Source organism: Alexandromys fortis, unplaced genomic scaffold (assembly GCF_014885135.2).
Source record: "Alexandromys fortis isolate MF-2015 unplaced genomic scaffold, M_Fortis_MF-2015_v1.1 scaffold_39, whole genome shotgun sequence".
NCBI classification, from domain to species: Eukaryota; Metazoa; Chordata; class Mammalia; order Rodentia; family Cricetidae; genus Alexandromys; species Alexandromys fortis.
In genome coordinates, this window is record NW_026067918.1 from 10,508,325 (window position 1) to 10,525,579 (window position 17,255).

A 17,255-nucleotide genomic window follows, 5' to 3' on the forward strand; every position below is an offset into this window, starting at 1 on the left:
GCTACTCTTCCAAAGAACCCAGGTTCGATTCCCAGCAACCACATGGCAGCTCACAGCTGTTTATAGCTCCAGTTCCAGGGGATCCAACACTCTCACAAAGATGTATGTGCAGGCAAAACAGCAGTGTACACAGAAGAAAAATAAATCATAATTTTTTTTTACCAAGTTCCTGGATAGGCCAGGCGGTGGTGGCACACACCTTTAATCACTTGGGAGGCAGAGGCAGGTGGATCTTGGTAAGTTCGAGGCCAACCTGTTCTACAGAATGAGTTCCAGGATATCCAAGGCTACACAGAGAAACCCTTGTCTCGAAAAACAAAAACAAAAAAGTAATAAAATAAAATAAAAGTTCCTTGATAAAGAAAGGCCTTTGTTTGAACACCATCTGGAACTCAGTAGACACAGCCTCACTCCCTCCCCCACAGGTACCAGGGAGGACACAGACACTCTGGAGCCAGCCCTGCAGGGTATCTGGGGGCCTCCTGGATAGCCACAACCTTCAAATTATCTCCAAGCTGCAGGCAGCCTCCCAAAGAGCATCCAGGGGCCTTAGGGTGGAGAGGGCAGATGAGAAAGCCTGAGCGGAGGCCCCACACAGCCCCACTCCCGCAGAAGCATGAGGCTCCTTCTGTTGCACTTCTTGGCTGTGCTGGGTGAGTCTCCTGCAGACACCAAGGGAAGGGCCTTGAGGAACTAGGGCTCAGGGAAAGGGGTGTCCGAGAGTCCAGAGAAAGAACTGAAGGTAGACGCACCAGAGGGAGAGAAGGTGGATGTGTGTGTGCGTGTGCGCGTGTGTGTGCGTGTGTGTGCGTGTGTGTGTGTGTGTGTGTGTGTGTGTTGGGGAGGGGGCTGAGCAGGATGCTGACATCAGCCCCATAGATGACACACGCATGTATGACCACGCAGGGCATCACCTCGATTCCACTGGTGTGTGTGTGTGTGTGTTTATAGTTGCCAGTGTAGTTGCTTATGGAAACCAGACATTGAGCATTAAGAGTGTGTCTTCTTCAATCTCTTCCCTGCCTTAGTTTTGGAGGCAAAGGCTCTCACTGGCCTAAAGCTTGCAGTTTCAGCTAGACTGGCTAGCTGCTCCCCCAACACTGCCGTTGAAACACGCCCCACACCCACCTTTTTCGATCGGCCCAAGCAGGGACCCGAACTTGGGTCACCATGCTTGCACGGTCATCTCTCCTGATTCCGATTCCCATTAACTTTCCTGCCCTGGGGATTCCAAGTGTGAGACTGTGCAGAAGACTTTCCTTACAAGCCAGGTGCATGCCAGAAATCCCAGCACTCAGGACTTGGAGACAGGAAGATCAGGAGTTCTAGGCTACCCTCAGGGAGATAGTGAGTTCAAGGCCAGCCTGGAATATAGGAGAGAGCCTGTGTGAAGTAAAATAAAACATGCAGTCAGACCAGAGCCACCATCTGGTTCCAGAGGCCTTGCTATTAGGGCTCAGCCTGGGCAGGGAGCTGTCTGGGCTGTCTCCCTCCTCTGCCCAGCTCCGCTTACCCCTCTCCTCTTTTACAGCTGCCTGCAGCTTCGCAGGGGAGCCAACAGAAGGTGAGTAGCCCTCACGCTGCAGTGGGAAGGATCTAGCTGGGGGCACCTCGGCCAGAGCTGCACACTTGTGGCAGGTGTCTTGGCCGGAAAGAGGTTACTAATGGTGAGGAAGGGGAGAGGGGGAACTCAGATGGATAACTCTGGCTCCACCCCTGCAGGACTGGGTGAGGCCATTAGGAGGCCTCTGGGGTGCATGGAGAGAGGAGGAAGTTTGCAGTGTGAAGAGGAGGGGTCCTCAGCAGCTGTGTTCCAGTCACAAGGCCCCAGGTCCTCATAGGGAGGAGAATTCCCCTGCCCCAAGGCCCACAGCTCTGCTTAATGGGTGGGATCCAGAGAAGGCCAGAAAATTCTAGGGTGCTCTTTCCCTAGAGGGGGGACCCTCAGGAGGGGAGGAGGGAGGGGAGGGAGGAAGGAGTACTTAAACATTAAGTTTTCTTGTTCTGGAAGCAGCTGAGAGTGACTGTTCTCTCTCTCTTTCTTAATATATGGGGGGAGTGTGCATGTGCATATGTGTGTAATATATATACATGTATAGTGTGTAATATATACATGTCTAGTGTATAATATATACATGTCTAGTGTATAATGTATATGCATGTATAGCATGTAACATATACATGTATGGCGCATAATATATATGTGTATGGTGTGTAATATATACATGTATGGCATGTAATATATACCTGTATAGTGTGTTATATATATGTGTATCTGTATCATGTGTAATGTATACACATATATAATGTATAATATATACATATATAGTGTGTGATATATGCATGTATAGTCTGTAATATATATGTATATATACACACATGTCTTTCTGTCTCCCCTTCTTTTCCTCCCCTTTTTTGTCTCCCCCTTCTCTTTCTCCTTCCCTGCCCCCTCCTCTCTCCTCTTCTCCCCAACAGCCCAGGTACAGAGCCAGGGAGGAAAGAAAGTCAGGGAAAGACCACAGTCCCTGGCCTATTCCATCTTTCTCTTTGCTTCCTCCCCTGCCCCTCCTACCTGGACCTTCCCTTGCCACTCAGCCTCATCTCTGTGCCCCTCGGGGTGAGGCAGGCAGTCACCTCCATGCCTTGTCTGCCGCCTTGCGTCCCTGGGCATCCCCTTCTGTTCTGCTTAAGGAAGGGTGCAGGGTGGTGTTGACGAAGGTCTCAGTCGGATGAGGCACAGACCAAACTACCATTTCCTCATTTCTGTAAAAAAGAAAAAGGTTATTAGTGTCATAGCTAAAAAAAGAGCTGGTGTCTAGTTCTCAGGAAAGTACCTGGGCAGAGGCAATGCTGCCTTCCTGTCCCCTTAGCCCATGGCCTCTGCTCAGCTCTGCTGGTGGAGTCCTGCAGAGGAGGCTTCTGAAGGCTGACTTTGTTCCTTCACAAATCTTCTCAGAGGACGTTTGGTTGCTGGCACTGTTGCCGGCCACAAGGATAAAACAGGTACAGAAAGAGAAGCCACTCTTCCTGCAGGGACAGAGGGCAAAAGTGAACGAGAACTCTGTGCTGTTAGAATCAATAGCATCAGTGGGGCATGCGGGTCCACGACCATTGTCCCTGGGAGTTAGAGGCAGGAGGCTCAGAGGGGCAGGGTCATCCTCAGCAAGGTGGAGACAAGCCTGGGCTACAGTAAGACCCTGTCTTTAAAAGAAAAGGGGGAGGGAGGTGGTACCAGTCCTGGTGGCACACCTTTAATTCTAGCACTTGGGAGGCAGATGCAGGAGGATCTCTGTGAGTTCTGAGCCAGTGTGGTTTACACGGTGAGCTTCAGGAGAGCCAGGGCATCATAGTGAGACCCTGTCTCAACAAACAAAAGCAGAACAGAACGACAGGACCCAGCAGCTGCCACCGCAGCAGGCACGTGTAGAGAGGGATCTTTTCTATTTCCACCTCAGGACGCCAACTGTGCTGTCTTAGTGCGCTTCCAGTCCCCACGTATGCAAACCAAGCTTCTATTCCGGGCCGCCAAAATGGAAATGAGAGGGACCGTTTTTTCTTTTCACTTTTATAAGTCAGGCTCACTGCTCTTCATGAAGGGAGCAGAAAAACAAACAAACGTGTAACCACAGTTGGGCCCTCAACTCCTTTCCCACCCAGTGAGACAGAGTCCAGCCCCAAACACCTCTTTAGACACTGATAAGACCTGTTGTCCCCAAAGGTCAAATGACAGGAGTCTTGTTACAAGTCTGCCAGATGGAGACCAGAGAAGGTCTGGCAGTGACGTTAGGTCTGATATCCCAAATTAGAAATCTATTTTGATTAAAAAAAAATCCAAAAAACAAAAAAACCTCCTCACAATGTTTAAAAAGCTACAGGAAAGTCAGGGGGTGTTGGCACATGCCTTTAATCCCAGCACTTGGGAGGCAGAGGCAGGTGGATCTCTGTGAGTTTGAAGCCAGCCTGGTCTACAGAGTGAGTTCCAGGACAGCCAGGACTGGAAACCCTGTCTCATAAAACCAAAACAAAGATTGGGGCAGGTGTCTCCAGAACTTGTCCTCTTTCCAGGGGCTGCTCTTGTCCCAGCCGGTCACTCCCTGCTGTGGGGTGTGAAATGGGGTCCCTGGCCTCAGCACTCAGCTGAAGTGCAGTAGACACAAGTTCCCCTGAGGCAGAAATTAGGATCTGAAAGAAAGTGGGTACAGTGGTCAGAAACTTGGGGAGTCCTGGGCTTGGAGCCTCTCCACGGGAGTTTTTCTTCTTTCTATTTTCTTGCAGAGGGTGGAGGTTTCAAGGCAGGGTTTCTCTAACTGTCCTGGAACTCACTCTGTTGACCAGGCTAGCCTTAAACTCAGAGATTCACCTGACTCTGCCTCCCTAGTACAGGGATTAAAGCTGTGTGGCCCACGGGTACTGTACAGTGTCCAGGCCTAGTAGAGCAAGGGCAACCTATATGGTCAGGAGTCTGGGATGTTAATTATCTCTTCCTCTTCTTCTTTGAGACAGGTTTTGCTGTGTAGTTTTGGCTGTCCTGGAGCTATGTAAACTATGTACACAAGGCTGGCCTTAAACTCACAGAGATCTGCCTGCCTCTGCCTCTCAAAGGCTGAGACCATGCCTTCTCTCCCCCCCTCTGTGTGTGTGTGTGTGTGTGTGTGTGTGTGTGTCTGTGCACCAATGCATGCAATACCCACAGAACCCAGCAGAGGGTTTGGATTCCCTCTGGGAGTGGAGTTACAGGCAGTTGTGAGCCACAGTGTGACTGAGCGGCAAGCATTCTTAACCACTGAGCCGTCTCCCCAGCCCCCAAAGCGTACTTATACAGCAGTTTCCCTCCTGTCTGACTCCAGGGCATGGAGTCACCTTATATTGTTGCTATGGCATCGAGAAATGGCTGGGGCTCATTTCTTCTTCTTGACCTCACTGGAAATGAGATTGAGGACCTTGCCCATGCCTGGCTCTAAAGCATCGTTCATCCTCAGATCAGATCATACCCCCTGCACAGACCGTGTTCCACTTTTAGGGTTTGCAGGTGTTTCCACCTCTGGGTAGCTGTGACCGGAGCCGCCCTGACATGTGTGTGACGGATCCGTGATCCGTCCAAGTCTGTCTTTGATTCTGTTGGGATGTGTCCTGGAGAATACCTGCTGAGCCGTCACTAAGTCACTAATTCTTTTAACTTCCCCCACCTTTGTTATGGTGCTGGAGACTGAACTCAGGGTCTTAGAATTGATTGTTAGTCTTATATTTTACCACTGAGATACACTCTCAACCCCTATGTTTACACTTCTTTTAAAAAACCTATTTGTGGGGCTGGAGCGATGGCTCAGTGGGTTAAGAGCCCTGGCTGCTCTTCCAGAGGACCTGGGTTCAATTCCCAGCACCCACATGGCAGTTCATAGATGACTGTAGCTCCAGCTTCAGGGGATCTGACAACCTCACACAGACAGACATGCAGGCAGGCAAAACACGAATGCATACAAAATTAAAACAAATAAATCATTTAAAATTTTTAAAATTTATTTGCTTATGTGTGTATGTATCTGCGTGAGTTTTGGTGAACCACCTTCGTGCAGGAGCCCTTGGAGGCCAGGAGAGAATGTCCATCCCCCAGTCCTGAAGTTACCGGTGGTTGTGAGTTGACAGATACAAGCCGGAAACCAAAACCCAGATCTCCTAGGACTGCTCTTGACCACTGGGTCTTCTGTCCAGCTTCGACTATTAACTTTTTGAAGAATTATCAAACCAGAGTTTTAAAGTACTTGGTCCATCTTGGTTTCTTTCTTTCCCTGACTTGCTCACCTCCCAGACATCACCATTGCCTACAAAGTGCTGGAAGTTTACCCTCAAAGCCGCCGGGTGCTTATAACCTGCGACAGCCCTGAGGCACCCCGGCCCATCACTTACTCTCTCATGGCTAGCAGAGGGGTCCTGGTGGCAAAAAGGGTTGTGCGTGATGACAAGCCAGCCTCCTTCAACATCAACGTCACGCTCAAGTCCAGCCCAGACCTGCTCACCTACTCCTGCCGAGCGTCCTCTGATCTGGGCACCTATGGGCCCAGCAGCCAGCTGCAGATGTCCTGGGAGTTGTGGACCAGTGAGTACAGAGGGTGCAGGTTGGTGAGGCTGGTGGGATGTGGATCCATGGAGGGGTTGGGGGAGGGGATGGTGGACTTTGGGGTGGGGGAGACAGGAGGAGGCAGCAGAGTGGGGACAGAGGGCAGAGCAGACTGCCTGCCTCCAAGGCTGTTCCCAGTCCGTGGGTGACCAGAGGGCACAGTCTCCCAGCAGGGGCCAGAAGGTTCAGTGGGTCTGACTGGAGCTGCTCGTCAAGGCATTGTCTCATCCACACCCTTGGGGGGGCAGTCAGTCAGGTTCCTCACTGCCATTGTGGAAGTTAACGTTCTCTGAGGTCGAGGGTGTTGCTTAGACAACCCGTAGTGACCACATCTGCTTTCATCTCCCACGCTCCCCCCCCCACCTTTCTTTCTTCCCTTTCCACCCAAGCACTCTCTGTTAATAGGAACGAGGAAGTATTGCTGGCCTCCATGAGTCCAGCATCCTCACCCTCCAAAAACACCAAGGCCAAGAGCCTAAAAGCAGGCGCCCAGGGTCTGAAGCCCAGCATGTGGAAGGCAGGGATCGCCTTGTGAGCTGGCTGTGGGGTCTCGAGCATGTCTCTCCGTGTCTGGGTCTCAATTGCTTTGCCTGTGAAGCAAGATGATAACAGGACACCCCGGGGAGGGGGGTGGGCTTAGGAAGGTGCAAGGGAGGTGACACTTGGCACTGATGGGGCTAAGTGCAGGCATGGGACAGTTAGCTTCTGGTCAGCGGGGTTGCTCAGCGGAGTCCTGAAGACCCCAGCACCTCCATTCTTCTAAGCGGTGGCCTGTGTCTGAAGGAGCTTACCATCCTGCCCCACAGTTCTCACCTTTAATCGCTAGGCCAGCGGCCTGTCGGGCGAGGTGAGCGCCCAATCACTGAGCTACATCTCCAGCCTAGCTTACAGATTTATTCATATTTTATGGATATGAGTGCTTTGCCTCTATGTCTGTGCTCCACATACAAGTAGTGCCATGGAGGCCAGAGGAGGTTGTCAGGGCCCCTGAAGTGTAGTTACAGATAGTTGTGGGCCGCCTTATTGGAGCCGAGAACCAGACTGGGGTCTTTGAAAGCAGCAAGCACTTTTATCTTTTGTTTCTTTTCTTTTCCTTCTTTCTTTTTCTTGAGACAGGGTTTCTCTGTGTATCCCTGGCTGTCCTGAAACTCACTGTGTAGACCAAAGGGGCCTTGAACTCAGAGATCCATCTACCTCTGTGGCCCCCATCCCCAGCACTGGTAAAGTCTCACATTGTAGCCCAGGTTGACCTGGCCTGGAATTTGCAGTGTAGTCCAGGCTGGCCTTAAATTAACAGGTGTTTCCAACTGTTTTTGTTTGTTTGTTTGTTTCTTGTTTTTTAATTAAAAGATTTTTGTTTGTTTATTTTTGAGGCAGGGTCTCTCTACCTACACAGCTCTAGTTGTTTCTGGAACTCACTATGTAAACCAGGTTGGCCTCAAACTCACAGAGATCCGCCTGCCTCTGCCTCCCAAGTGCTGGGCTTAAAGGCGTGTGCCACCATGGCCTGTTTTTTGTGTGTAGTTGTTTTTTTTTTTTGTTTTGTTTTGTTTTGTTTTGTTTTTCGAGACAGGGTTTCTCTGTAGCTTTGGAGCCTGTTCTGGAACTAGCTCTTTTAGACCAGGCTGACCTCTAACTCACAGAGATCCGCCTGTCTCTGCCTCCCGAGTGCTGAGATTAAAGGCGTGTGCCACCACTGCCCGGCTTTGTGTGTGGTTTTTAAGGTGTCTTTGGAGGCCAGAGTCATCAGGCCCCCTGGAGTCAGACTTACAATGGTTGTGATCCATACACCAAGGGTGCTGGGAACCTACTGGGTCCTCTACAAGAGCAGGAAGCAGTCTCAGCTGCTGAGCCATCTCTCTAGCCCTGTATCCTTATTTATTTATTTATTTATTTATTTATTTATTTATCTCTCTTAGATTCCTGAGGGCTAGGATTTCAGGCATGTGCTGCCAGGTCACTATTTAAGAACTTAGAAAGCGGGCTGTCTGAGAATCCTGATTGCTGTCTACTCGGTGTTAGCTTGGTGATGTGGAACCTAGCTCTTATGAGTCCATTTTTATTTTTAGCCTGGTCCCTGCAGGAGTTTAGTCCAAAACAATTTTTAAAAATTACCCAATGATGTCAGGCGGTGGTGGTGCGCGTCTTTAATCCCAGTGCTCTGGAGGCAGAGTCTGTCTGATCTCTGAGTTCAAGGCCAACCCAGGCTACAGAGTGAGTTCCAGGACAGTCAGGGCTACACAAAGAAATCCTGTCTCTAAAAAGAAAACAAACAAACAAAAAAATTGTTTGTTTGTTCTTTCCAGCCAGGGTTGGAGATTAAAGGTGTGTGCCACCACTGCTGGGCAAATTTTGTTATATCATTGTTCCTCTTTTTTTTGTTTGTTTGTTTTTTGAGACAGGGTTTCTCTGTAGCTTTGGAGCCTGTCCTGGAACTAGCCCTTGTAGACCAGGCTGGCCTCTAACTCACAGAGATCCGCCTGTCTCTGCCTCCCGAGTGCTGGGATTAAAGCCGTGTACCACCACCACCACCTGGCCCAAAAGAGTTTTTTTTTTTTTTTAATATTTTAAAATGGAGTTGTATAGTATATGCTGCAAGCCACCTATTAGCCTAGACAAACAGGGCAGAGGGCAATCTGGCAAGCTGCCAGGGGAAGGTGGCAGTCACAGCTACGTCTCTGGGTTCCTTTGACAGATAAAGAGGAGGATGCATTGGGCGTCTGAAAGTTTCCGCATCTCACCTGTGCTGCCCTGTCTTCCCTCCCTGTCAGAGCCCGTGTCCCAGCTGCAGGCTGACTTCACCCTGCGTGATGGGAACTCAGGCCCCACGGCGGAGCTGTCCTGCCTGGCATCCTCAGGCAGTCCACCCATCATCTACCGCTTGGTCGGGAATGACAGGCGTATACACGCACAGCAGAGACCCCTCCACGGGAAGCCTGCCAACTTCTCCATCCCCCTGTCCCAGACGTTTGGCTGGTTCCATTGCGAAGCTGTAAATGGTGTCAGTGTTGAGAGCAGCGCCCGCGTGCTGCTGCCCCCAGGTGAGAAGGCCCTTCCAGACCCGGGGGAGGGAGGAGCTGCAGTGTGTCCAGGAAGGTGGGCAGGGCTGGGGAAGGGCTGGACCTGGCCACTGCCCAGGGCACGATGGGTCTGAGGATGCTGCATGCCTCCTTTGCCCCTGGCCTAGCAGGAGCCCAACCCACACTCCTTCCCACCCCACAGGGGAGCTGCCCCTGACACCCACCTGCATTTTGGCCGGCAGCCTGGTCTCCATTGCCGCCGTTAGTTACGGGATGCTGAGGTCAACCAGGTAATAACCACGGGAGCCTGACGATGGGCGAGAGGCCGACCACCCCCTTCAACAGCCAGGGTCCTAAGTGGGAACAGCAGGTTAGTCTTGTGAGACGGGTTGTCATCGAGATACAGCACGGACCCAGCCTGAAGCTGCTTATTAAAGCCAAAAGCTTACAGTGTCTAGCATGTTCCTTTCACATCCCACCCTAACCAGGGCTCTCAGCTGACTTCTGGTGGGGGACTTCCCTATGGGTCTTATGAAGCCTCAAGGGACCAGAGTGGGCCAGGGGCTTCTGGCCTGCATAGCCCCCCACAGCGGTCCCACCAGCCAACCTTTCTGCAAAGGTGAGGCCTCCCAAGTTCCCCTCTCTAAGCCTTCACATCTCTGACATGTACAGTGGCCAGGGCCTCTGTGTGGTCTGACTCCAGCTACCACAGATCTCTGAGCAGATCTTTGGGTGGTGGTCAGTTCTGTCTCCTTGAACATCTCAGCTTGGCCCCTGTTGGAGCTCCTGGTTCCTCCTCCCAAGACTATCCAGAGGTTAGACTCTCGGGAGGGTATGTCACCTCTCTGAGACTCATTGTTGTCCTCTATAAAATGGGAGTACAGAGGCCTACCTAGCCCCTGCTGACCGTGTGACCAGGGGCCAGCGAGTAACCTCTTGGTGATTCAATGCCTTTAGTGGCGTGAATAAGAAGCTCACTGATGCTCTTGAAACCGTAAGGTTGGGTGAGTCTGCGTGACCTGGACCGTGGACTCCTTTGTCATCAGGTTGTGACCGGAAGACAGAGTCCCCAGGCTTGCTTCCCTGTCTACACAAGAATTCACCACTGCAGTGAAAAAGAACCCGGGGAGAGGGGACAGAAAGGGGAGTGAATGCAGATCAGGGTACCAGAAGTATTGCAGGTACCAAAAGGGGCCCTGAAATCTAGAGCATTATCGTGTATGTGTAGGGGATTCCTGCCGTGAGTGGCTGTTGGCGGCTCTTGCTAGAGTAACCCAGTGGGTGTGCTTGCTCGCGGGTGTGCACTGGAGCCCAGCTCTTCCCCACTGAGGGCGGTGTAACTGAAGAGGGGGTCACTGACAATTTGGTAACAGTAAATGGTTTCTGTGTGTGGTGGCTCACACCTGTAATCCCAGAATTTGGGAGGTAGAAGAAAGAGTTTAAGGCCAATCTTGGTACATGAGTCAGATCTCAAAGAACCAAGCAATCAAACAAAGAAATAGAAACAAAAATTGAGGTGCTCGCTGAGTGTGATGGTGCACACCTTTGATTCCAGCACTTGGGAGGCAGCAGCAGCAGGATTCCTGTGAGTTCGAGACCAGCTTGGTCTACATAGTGAGTTCCGGGACAGCCCGGCTGCATAGTAGGACTCTGTCTCAAAATTAAAACATCAACAGAATCTAAAAAGGGGCTTGCAAGATGGGTAAAGGTGCTTGCTGCCGAGCCTGACAGCCTGAGCTCAATCCCAGGGACCCACACGGCAGAAGGAGAGTGCTGTCTCCTGCAAGAATCCCTCTCTGTCACCTGTACAGTGTCATCTGCCACCCACCCCCACGCCAGGCACAAAACAATGTAATGGAAAAAGATTTATTTGTTTGTTGTTTGCTTTTCAAGACAGGGTCTCTCTGTGTAACAACAGCTCTGGCTGTCCTGAAACTCGCTTTGTAGACCAGGCTGGCCTCGAACTCACAGAGATACGCCTGCCTCTGCTGCCTGAGTGTTGGGATTATAGGCATGCCCCACAATCTGGCTAAATTTATTATTATTTTTTTAATCTAGAAAGAAAAGAAAAGGAAGGAAGGAGGTGTGGGAGAGTCCTGCCACCACCGGGATTCCTTCGGCAAACACTCAGGGTGTGTGTGCAGATTTTAGGAGTTAGACAGCCAGGAGTGCCCTGTGCTCACTCACCAGCCAATTGCCACCCTCTGTGTAAGCGTGGGGAGCCCAACTCCTACTGTGCCCATTCCTGTTTTCTCCCCAATGCACCCCTTCTGGTGGGCCAGGTTTCTGCCCCAACTTCCCTTACTGTCCAGCCCCTCATTACAGAGATGCCAATGTCCTCATTACTCCTTATTACCCACTGAAGTGACCATGGTAGTGCCATCTTGGCCTGATTCTAGTTTGTGTCTGCCTAGTTACTCCTCAGCCCTCTACACCTCTCAACAGCCACGATTGCCTTGGCAGCCCATTTGTGTTGCCAACGTAAGCATACAACCCCTTCACAGAATAAGCACCTGGTTCCCTGTCTAAATGCTATTTTTTGCGGGGAAGAGGAGCTGGGTTCTGTAAACCAATGATCTTATTTAATTTTTAAAATTACATTCCTCTCTCTCTCTCTCTCTCTCTCTCTCTCTCTCTCTCTCTGTTGCACTTGTGTGTTTTGAAACAGGATCTCAGATGGTTCAGGCTCGTCTTGAACTCCTTATCCTCCTCTTCTCTACCTCCTGAGACCATCTGAACGTTTATGAGCCTAGGTTCTGGGTTGATGGGATTTGGGTGTCTAGAGAGTTTTTCTAGAGTGGACCAGAAGCCAGGTGTAGGTGTAAGGTGGGGACCGGCCGCCCAAGAGTTTCTCTCCCAGGGGTCTCTCTGAACCTTTCTTCTTGAGACCTCCCAGAGGCGAGCTTCTCCTCCCTTCTGCCCCACCCCGGCGCCACCGCAGGCGCAGCTCCAAGTTTCTGCCACCTGGCAGGGCGCAGCAGGCACTGAGGGACACCCTGCTGCGAGTCCCCGGCGGCTGGGCACGCCCTCCTTCGGCGGCCGGCCACGCCCCCAGGGCCAGAACGGGGCGGGTCGGTCCGGCTGGTTTTCGGCCATCCGCGGCTCGGCGGCGACGGCGACATGGAGAGCGGGGCCTACGGCGCGGCCAACGCGGGCGGCTCCTTCGACCTGAGGCGCTTCGTGTCGCAGCCTCAGGTGGTGACGCGCATCGTGAGCATGGTGAGTCGGCCAGGGGGGATCCGGAGCCGCGCGCCCCGGCCACCAGGCCCCGTGGGCCGCCGGCTTCCGAGCGCGACAGGTGGCTGCGGCCGCACGTCCCAGGCCTGGCGGAGAGCCCGGGCCCCGCACCCCTTCGCGTCTCCGTCCCCCTCCAGGCCGTGCGCCCTGTCGCCTGTCCCACTGCGTGGCTCCGGATCTCGTCTCATTCGCTCGTCCCGGCCACCCCGGTGCGGGATGTCCCCCGAGGTGCTCTGCGGGGACGGGCCCGTCGCCCTGCTGGCAGTGGGTGGGGCTCCGGGGGCCACGCCACAGCAGGTGGCCTGCACGCCGCGCTTCCCGGCGTGGGGAATTCACCTGGAAGGGACTTTCTGAGGCCACGTGGGGTGCAAGGAGCGGGTGGCGTGGCGTCCTGAAGTAGGATTTCCTTCCCGCTCAGAGGCTAGCAACAGGCCCTCTAACCAACCCAGCATGGACTCTCTCCCCAGAAGCCGGGCAAGCCCTCTGGTACCAGGCGCATACGGCGGGTGTCCCTATCGTGGGACGAAAACACTGAAAGCTGAGGCTTTCGCTGCGGGATTGAGGGTGGGCCTACTGCTCCCAGAGGATCTGGGCCCGGAGTCTTGGAGGTGCCATGGCTCCCCGAGCCTCCCAGCCTAGCGGTGGAGTCCAGTCGACTGTGTCCTGGGTTGTACCCTGTCAGTCAGGATGGCAGTGCCAGGAGTCTTGACCCAGACTGTGCGCCGGGTCCTGGAGTTCCGGCTTCATCTCCAGCTGGAGGCGGGGCTTGTGACTTCGGTTCTACAGCCCTATAGAGAGCGTTCTGGGAGAATTGGATTGCTCTGGCCCCAGGAGTCTGGAGGCTGCCTGGTGCCCACAGACAGCTCCGGCTGCCGGGTTGAGGTGGGCTCTTAGCAGTGGTCTTGAGGTGCGGGAAGGAGGCAAAATGACTAGGGTGATTCCAAAGGGGCTGTTTCCCAAACTGGACAGTTTCTGCTGGTGATTTTCCCTCCTCAGCCCTGGCTCCTGCTTGAGGTCTAAGCCTGGCCCACAAGACCTTTGGCTCTGACCACCCCAAGAACCTTGTTCTGAGGGAAACAAGTGTGGGACTGGAGTCTAGACTGTGGTTCTCTGGAGGGGAGCAGCCAGCATGCCAAAGGCGGAAGGGTTAGCCAGCAAGGCCTTGTAGGGGGAAGGCTGGCGGGCTTGGGGAGTCACTTGCACTAGGGGAGTCTTGGAGGGGCCCGAGCTCTGCTGTTGAAGGATGGTCTGGAAGATGTTGTTTAACGCTATAGAGTTGACTTGGGACAAGGTCTTGGGGTGAGGGTTGGATGGAACTCTTGTTTTACGCCACCTTGTTTAAAGCTCATTCAGATGGGATGTGATGGCTCACATCTGTAATCTCAGCACTGAGGGGGCTGAGGCAGGAGGATTCTCATAGGCTTCAGGCCAGCTCGAGCCAGAGTGAGATCTTGTCTTTTTTTGTGTGCGTTTGCGTGTGCGGATGAAGATACATACCATGTGCATGGTTGGTATCCACAGAGGTCAGAAAACGGTCATCTGTTCACCCGGAACTGGAGTTACAGGCGGCTATGAGTCACAGTGTGGGTGCTGAGAACCAAATCCAGGTCCTCTGCAAGAGCAGTTAGTGCTCTTGACTGATGAGCTGGCTCTCCGGTCTGAGACTCTATCTTAAAACAGCCAAAAAGGAGCAGGCATGGTGGCTTGTGCCTTTAATCACCGCAGTCTGCTCTGAAAGCAGAAGCAGATTCTGAGTTCCAGAACAGCCAGGGCCACATAGTGAGACCCTCTCTCAAAACAAACAAAAGCCGGGCCATGGTCATACAGACCTTAATCCTAGCACTTGGGAGGGAGAGGCAGGTGGATCTCTGTGAGTTTGAAGCCAGCCTGGTCTACATGATGAGTTCCAGGATAGCCAGGGCTGTTACACAGAGAAACCCTGTCTCAAAAAAAAAACAAAACAAATAAACACACAAACACCACCAGCAACATGTGGTACACATGCCTTGCATGTATGAGGCCCTAGGTTTGAATTGACAGCAATGAGGATGGGATAGGGTTGGGGAACCCCAAGCAAGCATGGTAGTGCATGACTGTAATCCCAGCATTTGGGAGGTGGAGGCTGGAGGACCAGGAGTCAAGATCATCCTGGGTTACACGGAGTCCAGCCTGGACTAAATGTGACCCCCAACGCCAAACAAACAACCCAAAAACAAACAAAAACTTAACCCAACCCAAACAAACAAACAAACAAACAAAAACAGCCTGGCGTTGGTGGCACACACCCTCATCCCAGCGCTGGAGGCAGACAGGTGGATCTCAGTGTTTGAGGGGAGGGGGGGGTAACCCTTTCCCACAATAGCCCAGTCTACCCTCTGGCCCCCGATGGGGAGGACCTGTGGACACCCTGGCCACCGCCTGCCCATCTCCTCACTCCAGGAGTTCAGAGGGGTTGAAACACTGGTCTCCATATGGACATCAGTAGAGAGACAAGAGCTAGCGGCTGCCCTACTAGGATCCTCATCGAGGGCACCGAGAGGGGTCTGTCTGAGTAGGATGTGCCCACAGGTGTCTGTGCCCGCCCACCAATGCCCCCCCCCCCCCCCCCAGGTCCTGGCCTTGATCGTGTTCTCCTGCATCTTCGGTGAGGGCTACAGCAACACTCACGATTCTCAGCAGTTACAGTGTGTGTTCAACAAGAACGAGGATGCCTGCCGCTATGGCAGTGCTATTGGGGTGCTGGCCTTCCTGGCATCAGCCTTCTTCCTCGTGGTCGACGCCCTTTTCTCCCAGATAAGCAATGCTACTGATCGCAAGTACCTGGTCATCGGTGACCTGCTCTTCTCAGGTATGCCTGTGGCACTGGCACACCAAGGCTTCACAATGAGGGGCCTTGGTGCTGTCGGGAGGGGTTGCCGATAGCAGCTCAGGATCATGGACCTCACTTGTGGCTTCTCCCGAGTCCCCTGTACCCTGGGATGGCACCCAAGGCATTCAGACTTCAGAAACCCAAGAGTGTTGGCATAAGGGTGAGGATGGCATCAGGTTTCTGGACTCATCCATCCTCTTTAGCACTCACCCCTAAGCCCTCACTTCCCTCTGCTTCTGTAGGTTACACAGCACAAAGCCTTGGGAGGCTTCTTCCTTGAGTCCCTTCCTTGAGTCCCTGGGGACAGACGGGATTCCCAGGGGCCCAGGAGACATGTTCTGGGGCCCACTCTTCCCTCATTGTCTCCCCAGCTCTCTGGACTTTCCTGTGGTTCGTTGGTTTCTGCTTCCTAACCAACCAGTGGGCAGCCACCAAGTCTGAAGACGTGCGGGTGCAAGCGGACTCGGCACGGGCAGCCATCACCTTCAGCTTCTTCTCCATTTTCTCCTGGGTAGGTGGGCTGGGGAGGGCAGCTTCAGAAGTTTCCATGAAGAGCCAGGTCCCCTTGCCCTGCCCACACCTTGCATCTTCCCCTGCAGGGTGTGCTGGCCTCTCTGGCCTACCAACGCTACAAGGTGGGAGTGGATGCCTTCATTCAGAACTATGTGGACCCCACCCCAGACCCCAACACAGCCTACTCCTCCTACCCCAGTGCCTCTGTGGAAAACTACCAGCAGCCACCCTTCACCCAGAACGTGGAGACCACTGAGGGCTACCAGCCTCCCCCTGTGTACTGAGCAGCCATGGGGGCTGCCCCCTCCCCTGGACTTTTCTCGAGGTTTGCTGCTGGAACCGCAATCCTTGCCGGTTCCAGTTGACAGCCAAAGAGCCCACGCTGTTCTGTATTCTAGCTGCAGCCAGAACACACCTGAAGTGCCTGTGCCCGAAGGGGCGCCACCGCCAACCCCCAGGACTGGGGATGGTGCCCAGGGCCTTGAATTTGCTTACCCAGTGCCACTGTCGAGCTGTGTGCCCAGCTCTTGTTGCTTTTGATAACCCTGAACCCTAACCTCAGCCAGAAGCGGGTGCCCGCTATATGCTGGTTTTGGCATATGCCAGTTTTCCCTCAGCTGGAAGTCTGCGTTCAGCTTGTGGTCACAGGAGCCCCAACTATCTTTTTTTCCTCCAAAGACAAGGTTGGGGGTCCATGCACCGATCTCCTTGGAGCGCTGGCCCTAGGCTCTCCACTTCCTCACTCAGGTTCACTACCCAGCTTCCTCTCCGCTGTCTTCTGGGGTCACCACTGGGCCAGCTGTCCCTAGGCTGCTTGCCTGACAGCAGTGGAGCAGGCTGGGGACTGGATACCACTTCCTTCTTGCTCCCGCCCCTGGCAGGAGGGAGGAGCTTTGGCGACAACACCCAGCTTTATGTAAATATCCCCCAGCAGTTAAAAGATACTAGGAGGAGGGCAGGAACCCCTGCACTGAATGTTTTGAGACTTGGTGGGGATGGCCCTGCCCTCAGGTTCTGTAGACTAGTCGGGATGTGAAATAAATGTTTTTTTTCTCAGTGTGCTGTCCTTGATGGCACCAAAAGCTAGGGATAGAAATACTTTGATTGATACTGTTTTGAGAAAAGGCCTCAGATTTATGTAGCCAAGGGTGAAACTCTGACCTTCCCCCCAGCACTTGGTTTCAAACCCTGGACTTCATGCTATGCAACTGAGCTACAGCCCAGCTTTTCGTAGTATCTGCGTAGCCCAGGCTGGCCTCAAAATTTACCCAACTCCGAAGCACCGGCCATGCTTTGCTAGACCAGGGTCTCACTGTGTAGATCTGGCTGTCTGTCCTGGGACTCGGATCCACCTGCCTCTGCCTCCTGAGTGTTGGGAATAAGCTGTAAACCATCACGTCCAGCCAGGACGTGTGCCCTGAGCATGGGGTGGCTGCTTCTCCTGGTGGGGTCTCATTCTCCACACTGCCTTCTACTGCACCCTAAAATAGCCAGCGTCAGT

The 17,255-nt window shown here is 53.1% G+C and overlaps 2 protein-coding genes across 3 annotated transcripts; both read left to right on the forward strand.

Annotated features, from left to right (window-relative positions):
- The first annotated feature begins 500 nt into the window (after positions 1–500).
- On the forward strand, positions 501–12,075 carry CUNH17orf99 (chromosome unknown C17orf99 homolog). Its single transcript, XM_050140030.1, has 5 exons — positions 501–653; positions 1,532–1,564; positions 5,807–6,094; positions 8,887–9,156; positions 9,338–12,075. The coding sequence occupies exons 1-5, from the start codon at positions 617–619 to the stop codon at positions 9,427–9,429; spliced, it is 720 nt and encodes a 239-aa protein (XP_049995987.1). The 5' UTR covers positions 501–616; the 3' UTR covers positions 9,430–12,075.
- A 111-nt stretch (positions 12,076–12,186) lies between these two features.
- Syngr2 (synaptogyrin 2) lies at positions 12,187–16,810 on the forward strand. 2 transcript variants are annotated; one of them, XM_050140032.1, is made up of 4 exons: positions 12,187–12,354; positions 14,983–15,220; positions 15,613–15,752; positions 15,841–16,810. In XM_050140032.1, exons 1-4 carry the CDS (start codon positions 12,256–12,258, stop codon positions 16,036–16,038), a joined length of 675 nt encoding a protein of 224 aa, XP_049995989.1. In that variant the 5' UTR covers positions 12,187–12,255; the 3' UTR covers positions 16,039–16,810. The 2 variants fall into 2 exon arrangements, with proteins under 2 accessions (XP_049995989.1, XP_049995990.1); XM_050140033.1 differs by lacking the exon at positions 15,613–15,752.
- The last annotated feature ends 445 nt before the right edge of the window (positions 16,811–17,255 follow it).